An 18,388-nucleotide genomic window follows, 5' to 3' on the forward strand; every position below is an offset into this window, starting at 1 on the left:
CTTCTGTTGTGAAGACAAAAGTAAATTAAGGATACATTTAGATACACAGTTTAATCAAACGTTTGTTTATAATAAAATAAAAATAACTCATTTTAATAAACTATACTAAAATTAAAATAATTTAAAAAATATAAATTATAAACTAGCTTCGTAAATTATTTATGCACAGAAGAAAATACCGTAGTCTCCTCTCTTTCTTTCTTTTTTTTTTCTTCACTTTTGTTGGGATTGAGAAATTCGTGGGTTTGGTAAAGTTTCTCTTATCCATATTTCACTTAAACCAAACATAAAAGATTATACTCTTCTCTCTTTCTTTCTTTTATTTTATTTTTTTCTTTTTAACTTAACTTAAACCGATTGTTATCGCACAAATTAATTATTATGACCTGAAGCATGATTTTGGTAGACACTTGATTTCATTTTAGACAACACAATCAATTGCTACCATTTGATTTCATTTACTTAAAACAACTGCATGGATGAAAATAGTTTTGCTATTACATATAAGTGTTCAAGATTCAAATACATCCATAATATTAGAAGTAGACCCTTCTAAAGGAACAAGTCTTCAACTGAACATTTTCAATGGGCAGTTTGTCAGTTGGAAAAGAACAGTCGAATTTCTCTTCCTTTTGTGGCAACAATTCACAAGGCTTAGGTATGACATTGCTTGTAACTCCAGCAACATCAGTGCAATTCCATTGAGGCTTCTTTTTCTCTTCACTCACTTCGATAGTCACATTGGAAATGCAGATTCCTGTAAAAGGGTCATTAGAAATTCCATCAAGCCTTGCTGAATATGTCACATTCTTTGCATCAACGTCTCTATAGTTTATTCCTGTAATGTTAGGAAGTGCTTTGGGATCAAAACCAGGGTCAGGGTGTGATCCGTAAGCACCTGTCATCCAAAATACATATTTCATGGTGTTTAGGTTCATTCCCTTCACAAAAATGTCTTTCACATATGCTCCTCTACCAACTGCAGTTTTGATTCTAACAGCTGATTGAGTGTTGACAGCTGTAATATCTTCAGCTCTAACGTCTTGAATTCCACCAGACATTTCACTGCCTAAAGCAATCATAGCACTATCAGGGGATATACAAGTAAGCCTTCTGATGATTAAGTGTTGGGTTGGTTTTCCAAATTTAATTCCGTACTGATCCCAACCACTTTTTACTGCAACACAATCATCACCGGAGACAATGAAGGAGTCTTCAATTCTTGTGTTTGTACATGAATCTGAGAAGAAGAAAAAAAGGTAGGATATTTAAACAGTGGTTATCAATTAATATGGATGCCACTAGTGATTATCTAATTGAATTTTTTTAAATATAAATGCTACTATTTTCATTACGAAAGTTGCAAATATATAATCAAGTTGATCAGAATATATAAACACATTACCTGGGTCTATCCCATCTGTGTTGGGAGAGTCGACTGGTGCAAGAATGGTAAGCCCTTGTATTATTATGTTACTGAAGGAATATTGATTGATTAGAATAAGGAATTAATGATAAGAAAAAGTAATGCAATAAGGTTAAGAAATTTGTAAAAAGAAACTTCATCAAACCTGCTGTAAATTGGATGGACAAACCAAGATGGGGAGTTTATCAAAGTGAGATTTGATATCTGGATTTGATCAGAGTACATGATTTCAATCATGTACGGCCTGGTGAGTTTCAGTTCCTTCTTGTGGAACTTGTCCCACCAATAAGATCCTTGCCCATCAATTGTTCCATTGTGACCTAATGATCAAATTCAAACAGGTCAAATAAAAAATGACTTAGCCACTTTGAGATGAACTTTACCAACTTTAACAGTGGTATATTCCTTGGTCTAAGTAGTTACACTTACCTGTAATTACAACATCGGTGAGGTTGGTTCCAAAAATTAGACTACCAAACCTTCCATCAGGAGCATCTCTTCCTCTTCCATAAGATGGTAGTACAGGAAGTTGGGGCCATTCTGATTCTTCCTGTAAATGAGGTGATGTAAGAGACCCTTTAGTGAATTATGGGATAAACAACAGTATTAACAAAAACGTGTGTTGTTAATTACTGCAGAAATAATGAACATTATGTGTATGTTTCTTGTATACAATTTGATTTTCTGTCTTTTGCCGCATCTTTTATAAATAAATCATGATTGTCCAAATGTCACAACGAAAGAGCCATACCTGAGATGCAAGAAGAACAGCATCCTTATGGAGAAAAAGAGTGAAATGGCTTGTGAGATTGAAGGGTCCAGTTAGCCATTTCCCAGGTGGCACAACAAGTTGTGAACCCCCATCTGAGGCATACTGGCTGAGTTTGCTTATTGCAGATCGAAAGGCCTTGGTGTTGCTTGTTTTGCCATCACCAACCCCACCAAAATCTGTCAAAACTGCACTATGCTTTCGGCAATTGATGGCAGTGTATTCAAGGTTTCCCAATCCACTGGCTACTCTGCATTCTGCTACCCTCACTCCTAGTGATCCCAATATTACAATTACGGATATCACACCAATGACCTGTTCAAAACAATACGTGACCAAAAACACCAATCAATGAGACCATGCAAAGAACATGTATATGAACAATACTTTAACCAAAATTTGGTTACGAAAATTATCAAAACCCGGGAAGGAAAAAAGTGTGTACATGCATCAGAAAAAATGTGTGTGATTTTTCAGCATAACAAATGGTGTTTTCATACATAGGAAAATCTAAAGATACTAGAATAAAATTACATCGGAATTTTTTAGTCTTGGACACGGCTTCATGGTCTGAGACATGGCAATGTCAGGTATTGGCTTTCTACTCTCTTGCAGTGAAGACATATATTGAGGAAATATATATAGAGGAAATATATGAAGAGAATTGAAACTATAAATTAATAACATATATTTCATATAATGTAAGAGATCTTTTTTTCAACTTGAGTAGAAAATAATTAATTTTTACATTTAAGAGGAAAATCATAATTTTTAAAAAACAATGAAAATAATCAAATGTAGATATTGTACTTCAGTAAAGCTTGATATTTACAAGCATTTTTAATGTGAAAAATTAAAAGCAATCCAAATTAAGTTTGGGAATTTGAAATCTCAATAAAAGGAAAAAAAATAATATGAAAAATCTTGTCATAAAAAAATTGAAAACAATTAATGATTTGAACCATATTATTGTTATTAAAACTTTTTGTTTTCTTGTGAAACTGTTGAAGTCTTCATTGAAACAAATGGATGACTATCGAATCCCATTTGAACTTTATTATTTGGAAATTAATACTAATTAAGGAGGTGGAGATCCCTTTTTCTTTTTCGTAAACAAAAAATACATCATGTGTCAAGAGAAAGGAACGATCCAAATCGATAGATTAAGATCACTCTTGAAATTTTTGTTCATAATTGAACTGTGCATTTGCAATTTAACATACTCAACTGTAACGATTTTGCATGTTGAAAAACTCATAATATTTTTAACATTTATAGATTTGATTCCTAACGTAAAATGAAAAAGTGATGACTTAAATACATTAATCTCTACAGTAAATGCACTTTCAACTTTTCAAGCAGCTTAACCGGCTACTTAAATGTTCTTATTAGATGAAATTAAAAATATCAGTTGACGCTATAATTTATTTTACTGTTAATACATTAAGATTAAACTCAAGATTTATTAATTTCATTATGGAAATGTTTTTATATTAGTGCAAGTCAAATACTTGCACAGAGAATAAAAAAAGGCCTACATTGTTACCAAAAAAAAAATGTCGTCATTAATAATATAATTTTTTATAAATAAAAAACAGATTCGGAATATAAACGTTTAGCTGGTATAAGTTTTGTTAATTAGGATGTATTTCCTATAATGTAAGGAAATTTTGTAATTTAAAATTATAAATATAGATATAAATATTTTAAAATATAATATACATATATCTATATAGTTTAAAATAATAAATAATATTAGTTTAAATTTGGGATACAAAATTAAAACTTAAAAAAGAATTAATTTAAAATGTATAAGATAATATTTGAGGAAAAAAAATTTAATGTAAAAAAATTTAAAAACAAACAATAGGTTGAGAAATTTGAAATATATATATAATAAATGAAATAAAAGAATAAAATAAAATAAATATTCTGCATTCAATGAAATAATTGTAAAATAATAAAATCCTATTTAACATGGTAAAATGCAATGCTTTAATTATCATCATGATTGTAGATTAAAAAAAAAAAAGAAGAAATTTACGGTGTCTTTCTATAAATCTTATAAATAATTTTCTATTACTTTATAAGCATGTAATTAACAGATTCTTTAAATGAATTATAGGTGCAGCGAGAACAAATTAATAATTTTTATGAAAATGATAACATTTAATTTAATTAACAATGCATTTAATTGTGTAATATTATGTGTTTTTTTAATAATAATATACTATATACATACTTTTATTGTGTCATTAGCCGTATGTTTAAATAGTATTAAATATTTTTATAAATATTATTATTATTATTTATTTAAAATTGAAACTTTACTTTATTAATAATGTCAATTTTTAATATTTACTTTTGCTATATTAATTATTAAAGAAAAATTTTAATTTTTATAAAAAAAATAACATTATAGTGCATTTATATTTTATCCTTAAAAAACTATTAAATAAAAAAGGTTCATGTATTTATTATTTTTAACGTATAAAATATATTTGAATATTTTTATTAATAACTACATTTATTTATTGACATGAAAAGTAAAAATTTAAATTATTAAAAATAAAAAATTTAATGTGTCAAATAATAAACAGAAAATAATCAATAAATAATATTATTTTATTAAAAGATATAGCATTTAATATTATTAATACATTAAATATTATAATTTCCAATAAAAAAAATTATTTTATATTTTCTTCAATAAGCTTTGAGACCTATTTAAAAGTGTATTATAATTAAAAAATCATTAATTGCATCCATGAATAAATGTGGTCAGGGGAGTTACTCAATTATCCTCGATCAAGCTTCAGTTAGACGTCTTATCTTATGAAACGTTTGTATTTAGAAAAATAACTATTTTTTTAAGGTTTTATGAAATTAGTAAAAATAAGCATTTATTTAAAAAAATTAAACTAGATGTGAATTAATAATTATTCATTTTTTTAATAATTGATTATATTTTTATAGTTTTAAATTTTTTTATCACAGCAATCAATGCAACGGGTAATTGTGATTTAATAATTAAATTAATAATTATATAAACATATATAATTATTAAATATCATAATTATGTACACCTTTCATTTAGTAGTCGCCCCGAATGGGTGAGAGAAAAGTTGTATACAACATGAATACGAAAAACACAAATTTTGATATATTTTTAACATATATTTTTAAATAGTTAATTTTATAAAAAGTAAAAAGAAAATTAATTTATAAGATAAGTATTTTAATTTTTAAAAAATAACCAATAACAAAAAATGTGGCAAATAATTTATCACCACACTTTATTACAATTTTGTTGTTATTTTAGTGTTGTTTTTGATTCAATTATCAAACCAAATCGGCATCAATGGGCTCTTCAGTTATAATTATTACCATTTATAATTTTTTAAACCGTTTATTTAAATTTTCATAAAAATCATATATTATTTATAAACTAAAATTATATTGAATGGCTTTGGCCTGGGCTTTGACAGGAGTAGAGTTATGAAGAATTTGTGAAGATGGTTTGTGAGTCGCGGGGTTATAGTTTCCGCAATCCCGCGAAGGTCCCTCGGCCTCACATTCTGTCATCGAACTGTGCTAAAAACTCTGCCCTTCCTCCTTCTCCAAATTACCCAAATGCCACATTAATCAAATTTTAAATGAAATTATTTTAGTAATTTTTTAAAAACTCTATTATTATAGTTAAAAAACTTTAGAACATTATTTCATATACAATTTTAATATTATTAACTAGTTTAAAATTATTTTATATAAATTTTAAAATAAACTTTTATTAAAAATAATAGTTTTAAATTATATATTAACTCTTGGATGGTTATGTTAAAAGTTTATTAAATTATTAATTAAGCATTTTTGGGTAAACGGAAAAACGAGATAAAAAGCATTAATTATTTTTAAATAAATAAATTATTTTAATTATATTAAATGTAAAAACAGCTATTATTAATTAATAATAGATATATTTTTTAGTTATATTCATTTTTTCTCTTTTAAATTAAATTTTACGTTGAATTAGCATAATATGTGGCACAATTCTGAGAATTTTATCTATGTAACAACATGTGACACATAATTTTGTTTCAACTGAATATAAAATTTAATTAAAAATTTAATTTTATCTATATGGTAGGTAAAATGGTAAAAAACCTAGACAGAAAATATTTTTAAAAAAATATTAAAAAAATAAAAAATGCCTCCTAAATGGGGTTGTTCCAGGAGGTCATTTGTACTGAAGTGAATGGAGCACCACCCTCTCCACATTACACACTAAGCACAAAATTGTGGTCTAAATGCAACCTCTCTTTTTGAAGCATCACACCAACCTCTCTCACTCGCTCCTACTCACAAAAGCAGGACCACAGACACAAACATCAGAAAACACTCTTTGCCTCTCTTCTTCCACCCGAAGCTATTTAGCTCCACCGATCTCCATGGCGGCAGGACTCTCCACCGCCAGCAACTTAAAGCCCTACAGTCTCCTCCAACCTTCAATTCCTCTCCCTAAGCCGACCCCATCACTGCTCTTCAACCCCTTAAGAGGTTTCCATCACACCACAATCCTTCGAACCCTAAGAAGAACGAGTGCCTTCACCCTTTGTGTCCTTATGGAGGATCCTAAACGCAATTTGCAGATCAAAACGGAGGAAGAACAAGAATCCCCCAAACTCGTGATTCCTCAAGTTGTTTCAGCACATTTGGCAGAGAAATTGGCCAGGAAGAGGTCTGAAAGGTTCACTTATCTCGTTGCAGCTGTGATGTCTAGCTTTGGTGTCACTTCCATGGCAGTTTTCGCCGTTTATTATAGATTCGCATGGCAAATGGAGGTAGGTGTGTCGCAGGTTAATCTCTTTAATTATCTGTATCTTGGCATTGGTCTGTGTGCATATTGTGCATGTGAATATTGGGTTGTGTTGATACAGGGTGGAGAAGTTCCTTGGTCTGAAATGTTTGGCACATTTTCTCTCTCCGTGGGTGCTGCTGTAAGTCATTGCCCTTTACCAATTCAGCATTGGGAAACTTTTGAATGTGAAATTTGGTAACTTTGGGGGTTGAATTGAAATGGGTATGTGTTAATTTCAGGTGGGTATGGAGTTTTGGGCAAGATGGGCTCACAGAGCTCTTTGGCATGCTTCCTTGTGGCACATGCACGAGGTCTGCTTCCAATTCTTCAGAAGGAAATTGATAATTTGTGATTAATTAATAGTAATTTCTTGACTGAATGAAACGTGAATTTTTGCAGTCTCACCATCGAGCAAGGGAAGGGCCATTCGAGCTTAACGACGCTTTTGCAATAATTAACGCAGTCCCTGCCATCGCTCTTCTCTCATACGGTTTCTTCAACAAGGGACTGGTCCCTGGCCTCTGTTTTGGTGCAGTAAGTGTATCTTTTGTAATCTATTATTTTAATCCCTTGATTAACGGTTTCATTGGGATCCATTAATTGAAATTAAAAACAATAATGGTTTGACGGTAATATCCCCGAAAACGCTAAACTTTGAACAGGGTCTTGGGATCACAGTTTTTGGGATGGCCTACATGTTTGTCCACGATGGATTAGTTCACAAGAGATTCCCTGTGGGTCCCATTGCCAACGTGCCCTACTTCAGAAGAGTCGCTGCAGCTCACCAGGTAATTTTTTTTATTTTCGATAACAATGTTTTACATTTATTTTTAGCTGATGGCATTGATTTTGCTGTCTGTATTCAGCTCCACCATTCGGACAAATTCAATGGGGTGCCATATGGGCTGTTTTTAGGACCAAAGGTCAGCCATATTTATATTTCTGTTCTCTACATTTTTGTTCATTTAAATTGGTTTTCTAGATGTTATATACCCATGTAATTTTTTTTCAGATTTTTTTAGTTTCGTGAAAATTTCAAATAAATTCTTACTCATTATATTAAGACTTCATTGATATCATTGTCGAATAAAAAGAGGTTATTTAAAAACTTTCACAAACTATGAAGATTAATTTGGAAAATTGTATCAAATCGACCAATGATATCCCATAATTGGTTTTTTTTAAAACCCACTAGGGTTAAGTTAGTGGTTGGAGATGATAAGTTAATGAATGTAAGTGATTATGTGTGTGTAATGTGAAGTCAGCGTAAAAGATTTTAAAATATAAATGTTTATTTGAAAATTTAATAAGATTACAATAATTTACTCAATAAACTTGACCTTTACTTAGTCAAGATTCATGTACTACATAAATTCAAACAGAAGTTGAAATATATACACTGCAAATTGAAAATTTGTGAGATTAAAGTCTACCTTTTCGTTTTTCTCGTTTGTATTTGCATCACTAGAGATTTGGCTATTTCTTGATTACGATGCTAACAAGCTTTGCGTGATAAACTGTGGAGCAGGAAGTTGAAAAAGTGGGAGGGCTAGCAGAGCTAGAGAAAGAGATACGTAGGAGAAAAAAATCGGGATCATGACGATGCGACATTGGAGCTGTTTGAAAGATTTATAAGTGTAGAAAAAGGGAAACAATACAATAAATTAAATGAGGAAATGATTTTAATATATTTTTGCTTTGACACAAATATTCATATTATAGCGGATTAGCAGGATATAAAGCACAAAAATAGGTTTAAAATATATCCATTTATCAACACAACTTTTTAACCTCTTCTTTTACATTACATAAATCTTCTCCTTTCTTTTCTTTCAAATTCTAACTCCTAAACAAAGCTTTGGAGAGATAGATTTTTCTTTGCATCTTGATTTATATCGAAAGAGAGGCTTAATTTAGGATAACTAAAGTTGATGAGTGTTACCTATACAACTTTGATTAACTTTCCCTTATATTAAAAAAAAATGCACTTTGTTGAGATTGTTTAAATTATGTGTTTAATTTTATTTTGGAAAGTTATAATATTTTTTATTATAAATAATTAATAAGTGTCAGTATTTTCATTTATATATTAATTAATGAGACCATCAAGCATTTCTCTTTTTTATACAATTTTCCGTGTTAAATTTAAATTTTTATTGTTGAATTTTGATATTTTAAGTGATAAAATAAAGGTTTTGAAATCAGGCCAAAAACTAGTCGTACTGATAGTTGTACTGATAGTTGTTGAAGCTAAGTTTAAAATTATACGAATCATTGATGATATGGAGAATCATAATGAGAAGAAAAATATCTAAGAAAATTTATTTACATTAAAGCATATATATTTGTGTTTATAGATAGATAAATATTCATCTTTTAAAATAAATGAGTAGCATCGCCGTTAAAATTAAAAGTAACAATGTTTCTGTTCTGTACATTAGGTGCATAGTTTAATGGGTAGAAGTTAGAAATGTTCCAAGTACAACAAAATTTTGTGATCCTAAAGTAATAATTGTTTTTAATATAATAGAAAAATTATAAAATCAAAACAATATAATTTAAGTATCTCTTATGAAATAATTTATTATTTTTAAAATTAAATTTTTTTATTTCTTAAATGAATGTCTAATTTGTAGTATAAAATTAATGATTGGGTCACTTTAACTTATGAGAGATTTATAACTACTAAAATTGTTATTTTTTATGATTCAATGAAATGCAATTATGTTAAAAATTAATATTAACTGAAATTTTTAAATAAATTAAAAGTAATGATTTTTAAATAAATCTGATTAAATTCCATAACAATAATTGGAAAAAAAATCATTTTAGTAAATGTCTCATGTTGACAAATGAAAAAAATTACAATAAAACCATATATGTTTATCTTTATAGATAAAATGTGTTTATAATTATTTTTTAATATTAGATACCACAAAATATTTTTAAACTCAAAATATTTAAAATTAAATTTTAAATAATACTAGCAACACAATTGTTTATTATTGATTAAAATTTATTAAAAACTACAAAAATATGAAAGAGAAATATTAATTCAAAATAAAAAAATTAAACTCACATAATTTTTGTAAATTTTAATAAATTTTAGTCAATAACAGAAATTATGTTAAAAAATATGTTACTAGCATTTCTCTTAAATTTTATTTGCAATTCATAACTAATGCTAGCCCAATTTTTTGTTTATTTAAATGTTGCTAGTATTTAACTACTCATGTGCTCGTATTAAATGTGTATGAAAATAAGTTTAACTAAATATCATTATCGTCTTAGAGTTTAATTTTGATATATATTATCAATGTAAAATATTTTCTATGGTGGATAAATTATAAATTATGATATCATTAAAAAATTAACAATTTTTAATGATATCATAATTTATAATTATATTATGTATAATTTTTTACAGTATTAATATATTTTGATAATTATTAAATTCATTTCATTATCTACAAATAGTGTTGTTTAATAGTTAACAAAGTAGTAACATAAATTAATTATTATGGAATATAACTATATTTTCAATCTATTTGTTTATATTTTTACATGAAATTGAGAATTTTAGTAATTAAATATTGAAGAAAAATTAGTTTTGCGAGCGAATACTCCTTATATTTTATATAATTTATCGTTTAAGATAACACATATTTTAAATTATTATTATTATTATTATTATTATACTTTTTATCAAAATAAATTAATTTAAAAAATTAAAATATTATACAAATTTGACAAATACAATTAAGATAATATATAATTATAGTTCAATTATTAAATTAAAAAAAATAATTTTACACAAAATTATGAATAGTTTAAGAACTAATGTAACTTTGCGCGTATATATTCTCTTGAAATAAACTAAAAATCTTAAAGCAATAATTAGTTTGAAATAAACGGAATAATTTGCACTGAAAACTGCAAAACTACGTACATTAATTATGTGAGAAATCATAACTTGTATAGATATTGAGGAAGTAGCAATTCTTAAGTTCATAGCATTATCTTATCCTCCAAACAAAGGCTAAAGATATCCATAGCCTGTCAATTCACTCCATGGTGAAGGCCAAAGCAGGTTTCACCCCTTTTTTGTTTTGGTTCCATCATATTCGAGATACGTGTAAGGTTTACATGCTCGTTTATGGCTTTAATCAATTAGTTTCGCTCAACAGGAAGACCAAGAACGCAATCTTAGTGGTTGCTGCACTTCATCACCTTTCTGAATAGTCCCAAATGGATTAGACCGTCTTTCACTTTCCCTATGTGGGGTTTGTGATGTTTCCATTTTAATTCATGCTTGTCAAATTTTAACTAGTATGTCAAATGGCCCTGTCCATAACTTATTTAAAGAAACAACAGTGAAGCCTAAAAGCGTCTGTTAAGTCTTCTTTGTCATACAGGGAATAATTCTCAACCGATGAATCTCATTATTTGTTTTTCCTTTTGACACCGAAGTCCATTTTGTAAAATTATTAATTATACTTCTGCTTGTTCAGTTGAGTCAATAAGCATTAGTTTCTCTACTTTATCTTATCTTGCTAACGACCAAAGTTGGCATAAAATTGACTGAGCTAACACCACTAATTAAATTGCCAGATCAATTGCTACCAATTATAAATGTGAATGCAGAGTCGATTAAAATATATTATCTCTAAGTAGTGATTATGTGATTATCTTAATAATTGCATAAGAAAAAAAGACTCATATACAGTATGTCTTGTATAAAATTAGCATACATGATGTAGGTCTGATGAGCATGCTTTGTTATTTTTAGTTACTCTCCTTTTATATATAGAAAGAAGATCGTTATAAAATTTAAAGCGTACTTGTGTATATAGCTCCCATGTCTATCTTTTAAAAGCTCAACTTATTATGGTTATTCTATATATAACCCTCTTAAGAGATGCTATTATGCTCTGCACTTGTTTTTATAAAAATCTTTTGACTAAATATATAAGCTTGTTGTTCGATCTCTTTGATGAAATAAATAAGATCGTGAAGAACTGTATTTTGACCCTCAAAAATGAAAGTAGAAAGCTAATATATAAACACAGCTATCATTGGTACGTATAACATATATGGTCCAAGTGTAAAACTTGTCCATCATAGGCCAACAGAAGATACTGACCACCATGTGAATTGAGGCTTGCTTTGTGGCCCTATCAGAAAAGACACTCTTTATGGACGGTGTGAAAAATGGTTTTCTACTGTGTTGGATACCTATAACTTTTGGAAATGGATCCTGTAGTGATAGTTTACTCTACACAACATCTCACCCATTAAAATTACACTATTATAATATTTAAATTTAATAAAAAAATATATTTTAATGGTTAAAATTATCACTACACCTCTCTCCCGTGAATTGAACATCACACTTGAGAGGACCTTAATCTCACTTGGAAGCAAAGATTGACATCACCTCACTGCCCTTCGTTAGGAATTCTCTCATTTATCATTCACTGCTTTGCCTATTGCCAATTAGTTCTGATTAATTGGATTAGTTATCAGTTTGCCAAACTACATCTGATTGTTAAGGTGTGTGGAGAAATTAGTGGATGTCACATGGTCTTAAACTTTCTCTTTTTTAAATCTGAAGAGTGAATTATGAACTGTATTTTAGTGTCTCTTTAATTTAAATTTAAGTAAATTAAATGTGAATGAAATATAGATAAATATATAGACAGACAGACAGATAGATTTGAATTACATTTTTTTAATCAAAATCAATATTTTTCATTAACAAAAAGGTTATAAATGTTCTTAGTAAATGATCATGAGATGAGTTTTGGTTCTTTAAGAAAACGACAAAAACATATTATAAGAATATCGAACAAAAACGAGGATGTGATTATTTAGTTTAAGGAATAAAATTTTCTTGTGACCCAAAGCTAAAACGAGTGCTACAGCTTTCTAAGAAAATGGAGATGATCACGCCAAGTGTTGGCGTGGATTCAACAGTTCCATGTGAAAACCCAAGTACCAAATAATAAAGCCGAAAGGAGTGCAGACAAACCACTGAATTTGGACATGCCTAAACTGCGTAATCAACAATCGGACATAAAAAATTTACACTCTCTTGTTTTTAAGAGATTAGTACGTGCAACATTTTAAGTTATTTTAATATAAATAAGCTTTTCTAGGTTTTTTTTAATGATTTGCAGGAATATTTAAGAGTTTATATCTTATAAAATGTTAAGGGTGCATTTAAAATTAGTTTCAGATAAAAAAAATACCAAAAAAAAAGAAAATCATTTTAGACTAAGACAATAGCTTAATATGTGAATTGGGATAGATGTTTGGTTTAAGATCAATCAAAGCAGAATCACTTATGAATCTTATATTCAATACATACTTATTCTAGAGAATCACAGCAAAAGAGACTTCTTTATCCTAAAAGTTCCAAATCTTCTAAAGCTAACTAATTACATCATGCAAGTTCACTATAATACTTTATTCCTACATCACTTATATTTGAGCTTTACCGATATTAATACACAAGGTATGTAATTATTTTATTTTTGTCATGGAAATTAAAATTTTAAAATTTTAAAATTTTATGATAGAGTAATGCTAGCAACATACTCTTTAACATATAATTTATTCTTGAATAAAATTTATTCAAAATTATAAAAATTATTAATTTAAAAATAAAAAAAAGTAAAATGTCGTACATTTTTAGTGTACTAGGCTTGAGGCCCAATAATAAATGGTTATATGTGTTCTGATTCATTTTTATTCTCTAGAGAAAAAATAGGACTATTTTCTATTATAATTTTTACCTCGTTTTTTTTTATAAATCATTTTCTTTTCTATTTTTTAATTTTAGAAAAAAATATAAAAAATATGTCTAAATACTATAAAACCGTTAAACACCATTCAACATTTTATGATGCTAATTGTAAACATGTTTACCAATACAAATGCAACCAATAACTATTCATGCACAAATCAACTGATGAAAAATTCTAATTTAGTAATAAAAAATCTCTACATTTAATTTTAAAAATTTGTGTTAAAAAACAACTTTATGTAACAATTTTACTCATTCTTCTCATATATAATAGACTAGACAAACAACTAACGTAACTTATAATATATTTGAATTAATGAACGGAGATGGAATGTAAGAGAATGAAATGAAATATATTTATAAATCAATAATTTACATTATAAAACAAGAGATGAAATGAAATCATTATATATATATATATATATATATAAGGATGAAATGAAATAAAAGGTGATGGGATTCAATAGATTCAATTTTATCGTAATTGTCTAATTTTTTTCCCCAAAATAAAAATAAACAATGAAACAAATTATGTCTATATAACTAAAAAATTAAATTGAATTTTTACTTCATTTTATTTATTTACTTCCTTTCAATTTATTTCTTTCTATCAATTAAATATTTTTTCTATTTAATACAAAATTATACATGATAAAAAATTAATAAATAATAGTTTTTATTTAAAAATATAATATTTTATATTATTAATATGTTAAATTACATTAAATTCTACAGTTTTAATAAAAATTATGATATAAATTTGTACCCTGTACAATTTTATGGATTAAAAATAGGCAGGGGTCATGATCCACAGGGAAAAAGGTAACCAAATGATGAACATCAAAAGGGTTATTCTTAATTTGATCAGTGGCAACAAGTAAAAACTGGAATCTACGGTCCATGATGCATCGTTTAAATGTAAAGAAGAATCTGAACCGTCGACTGTAGCCTTCGAAACCACACAAAAGATGGTCGATCATCCGGTTAAGACGAACCTATCAGATAGGTCCCATTATCGACCACGATGGGGCCACGTGTCCGTTCGAAGCGGAACAAACACGAGCTGTCACCGTAGGAAAAGAAATGTCAGATTTTTTCTACTTTCTAGAGTGCCCTTTTCCCATCGACCGACACGTGTTCCACCACCATTCGCGATTTACATCCTTGTTGTTTCCTTTCCTCTCTCATGTTATCGGTTACTTCTTCTCTATTTCTCTCTCTCAAAAGCGCATAACCTTCCAGTTTCACTTTCTTTTCCTACACAACTACGTTTTCTCTAGATCTAACTACTTCTATTGCCAACAATTGCTTCTTCTTTATTTTGCTTCAATCTAGCTCCCAAATCAGCACTGTGATAGGTCCTTCCCTTTTATCTCTATGCCATTCCCCCAGGTTTGATTCATTGTTTTTCTCATTAAAAGTTTGCATTTTTCGTTGCTGTTGTGGTGGTTGTTCATTATTATCTGATGGGTTCCTATTCATTTTTTTCCTTTTAAATTTTCCTTTAATGGGTATTTGGATCTGGTTTTTAATTTTGTTGGAGTGATTGATTTTGAATAAACTGGATGTTTTTAATTCTGGGTCGAGTAGATCTTATGGTTCCTTTATGTGGGGTTGCATGGGACTTAGTTGAATTGAATTTATTGATGTGTTCGTACCAAATTGGGTGGATCTGGTCATAATTATAATGGTTTTGTTCGCTTTTGGTTCTCTCCGATTGCAAAAAGAATTTGAGGATGAGAAAATTAGGTCTTCTGCTCTTTTGTTTTCTTGAGAAACCATCCAATCTACTCACTAAAGACAAGCAATTGGCTTGAAGTTTTGTGGGTATTCTGTTCAGGCAATAGTTAATCGTGTTTATACATTGCGAAAGTCGTCGAAGGACTTTATTTTCAAGTTTTTTTTTTTTTTTTAAATTTTGACTTGGTTGTTGTGTGGGGTGTTTTTTTTTTTGGGGGGGGGGGGGGGGGAGGAGTGCATGATTAGATTAATTTATAATGAATCGGTTAATACTTTGTAGTCAGTATCTCAGTTGTATGTTTGGTTAAGCAGTGTGTTGATGCAATGTGAACATCACTTATCTGTTTGTCATATTGATCAAGTCTTAATTTGACTTGTTTAAGTTGTTTTCATGATACAGTTTTCTATTGCTTTTTTCTCCTTCGTCCAATAAGGGAAGGACGTCTTCCTTGTTTTTGAATAATTTATTAGTTAGGTCTGATACAGATTAAAATGATCAAGTTGTAGATGTTGAATGTGTCTTTTCACGGTACACTTTGGTCGTTCGCTGCACTTTTCACTCTTCGACCTGTGCTTAACAAAGTTAGGGTATACACTTACTTGAGAACATGATGTATTGTTTTTGCATTTAATTAACACGATTCACATTACTGTTTTCTTCTTTCAGTCTTTTCTAATCAATAATTTTTTATACAGTGTTGTTGAAATAATTGAAATGTTTCACTAATAAAGTTTTTAATCGAACTTGTTTTGTACGAGTGGAAATTAGTTGTCACAATTTTTGGTATAAACATTTGAATTTCTCTATATCTTCTGCTCATATTATTGTGTTTGTGTATTTATCTTTGTGTGAATCTCTTAATCATGAGTTGGATTGCATTCCTGTAATTATGCATTTGCGTGTTCCATGTTGGCTGACTAGTCTCTTTAATGCTTCCATGCCCAGATTTGTTGGGGCTTTTTTTTCTTTATTTTGCTGCAAATGAATCATATCTCTGTGTCTTTGTAATCACTTTCAGTTTGTGACGATTTTGATGTATTTTTACTTGTGCTGCAGTTGGGAAGGGTGTACTGGAATCAGAGTGTAGCTGCAGGGTGCAGAAATATTAGTAGTGTTGCAAACCTGTTGGCTTTTTCAGGATGGGCAAATGCAAGGGTTGTGGGAAGTTGGGAAGAATGGGAGCAAGGGATGGGTCTATGAGTGCTTATGAATTTTCTTTGATGTTGTCTCCTGTTGTTTCTTTTTGGGATTGTATAGTTCGCAAAATGAGGTATTCCTACAGACCTGAGTGGGTGTAGTGGTTGGAACGCATTGTTAGTACTAGTCTTGATACTTTTAACTTATTAGAATATATTAGCATAACAACTTAGGGAAAAAGGGAATAGTTATAAAAATAAATATGTATACGGCTCTAAAGAATTTCTATTGAAGGATAGGATTTCAGAAAGTTATTTTAAGTATTTATATAGGTAGTAAGTTCTATGGATAACATGGCATACAATAAAGGGCAAAACATGAGAAAGGCAAAGAAGAAGCAGGTGAAAGACGAGTTGGATCGTCTTAAACAGGCTGAGAAGAAAAAGAGGCGCTTGGAAAAAGCTCTAGCTACTTCTGCTGCCATCATTTCTGAACTGGAAAAAAAGAAACAGAAGAAGAAGGAAGAACAACAGAGACTTGATGAAGAGGGTGCTGCAATTGCTGAAGCCGTAGCTCTGCACGTTCTACTTGGTGAAGACTCGGATGATTCTTGTAAGGTTGTTATCAATGACAGTGGATGCAAGACCTGGAATTATAATCATAAGCTTGATCTCTTCATGGGTGGAAGAAGAGCTTGCATTCCGCATCTAGAGGGGGGCACATGGTCGGTCTCCACTGAAAATGGCAAGTGGTCTTTCTCATCTGGAGCTCTTGAAAAGAGTGTGTATGAACCCTTGTATGAAGAAGCAGGATGGGGTCCTGTGGGATTCTCTGTTGATCTTATAGCAGCACAAACAGTTAGATCACTCCAGATTGCAGAGAATGCAGATGAAGATAGGATTCTCTTTTAATGGAATGCTGAAATTATAGTTAATGGTGTGTCTTTGGTGGTGGTGGATGATGAAGTCTTGCTCGTGTTACTGGAGGTTGTCTTCTGTACATTATTATATGATATGTGCTTGTCAACCGCACTCTGCTTCTGTTGTGGTTGAACAATGTTGCTGTGTCACCATATTTTGTTCTGATTTGCATTAACTGTATTATGCAAGGCTGCTAATTTCCTTTGTGGAGTGACTTTCATACTCTAGTGTTGTAGAGATTTATAATTTTTGAGTTGATTACCAATAATATAAATGCAAGAGTGGACGCTTAATTTAAATAGTTGCATTATTGCCTATAGCATTACGACTCATGAGTTGGAGTTATTCAATTTTTTTATTTCTTTTCTTTTACTTTAAATTATTAAGAAGTTATCGTGTTTTTATTTTTAATGAATGTATGAGAAAATAAAACACTTATAATTTTCAAGACAGAAATGTTTGAAACTAAAAAAATATAGTACTTTTGTAATTAGAAATGAAAATAATAATAAATAATAAAAAAAAACAATGTTTTTTCCAAACTAATCACCATCTTGTATTCATTGTCTTCTTCTGTCTTGTTAGTTCTTTTTATAAATGATCAATCAAATAACGGGATTCCTAGTATTTTCTGTGGGCTCTTTGAATCTTGCACAATATCGTTCTAGTGTTAATATTAGTATATAATCATTTTAAAATGGAAGAGCTGGAGTCTTATATGTTGGATTC

At 29.2% G+C, this 18,388-nt stretch overlaps 3 protein-coding genes across 3 annotated transcripts; 2 read left to right on the plus strand and 1 right to left on the minus strand.

Moving 5' to 3' along the window:
• Positions 1–536: 536 nt before the first annotated feature.
• LOC113873232 (probable polygalacturonase) lies at positions 537–2,762 on the minus strand. The gene is made up of 6 exons (XM_027511275.1): positions 2,730–2,762; positions 2,178–2,510; positions 1,856–1,976; positions 1,572–1,746; positions 1,406–1,476; positions 537–1,240 (listed from the first exon to the last, which is right to left on the minus strand). The coding sequence occupies exons 1-6, from the start codon at positions 2,760–2,762 to the stop codon at positions 537–539; spliced, it is 1,437 nt and encodes a 478-aa protein (XP_027367076.1).
• A 3,681-nt stretch (positions 2,763–6,443) lies between these two features.
• On the plus strand, positions 6,444–8,810 carry LOC113872335 (beta-carotene hydroxylase 2, chloroplastic-like). Its single transcript, XM_027509819.1, has 7 exons — positions 6,444–7,036; positions 7,133–7,192; positions 7,293–7,364; positions 7,453–7,587; positions 7,716–7,841; positions 7,920–7,976; positions 8,582–8,810. Exons 1-7 carry the CDS (start codon positions 6,503–6,505, stop codon positions 8,651–8,653), a joined length of 1,056 nt encoding a protein of 351 aa, XP_027365620.1. The 5' UTR covers positions 6,444–6,502; the 3' UTR covers positions 8,654–8,810.
• A 6,237-nt stretch (positions 8,811–15,047) lies between these two features.
• LOC113872320 lies at positions 15,048–17,963 on the plus strand. Its single transcript, XM_027509789.1, has 2 exons — positions 15,048–15,253; positions 16,659–17,963. The coding sequence occupies exon 2, from the start codon at positions 17,084–17,086 to the stop codon at positions 17,648–17,650; it is 567 nt and encodes a 188-aa protein (XP_027365590.1). The 5' UTR covers positions 15,048–15,253; positions 16,659–17,083; the 3' UTR covers positions 17,651–17,963.
• Positions 17,964–18,388: the final 425 nt, after the last annotated feature.

The sequence above is a fragment of the Abrus precatorius genome, unplaced genomic scaffold (assembly GCF_003935025.1).
Source record: "Abrus precatorius isolate BTA unplaced genomic scaffold, Abrus_2018 Scaffold7, whole genome shotgun sequence".
Taxonomy (NCBI): domain Eukaryota; kingdom Viridiplantae; phylum Streptophyta; class Magnoliopsida; order Fabales; family Fabaceae; genus Abrus; species Abrus precatorius.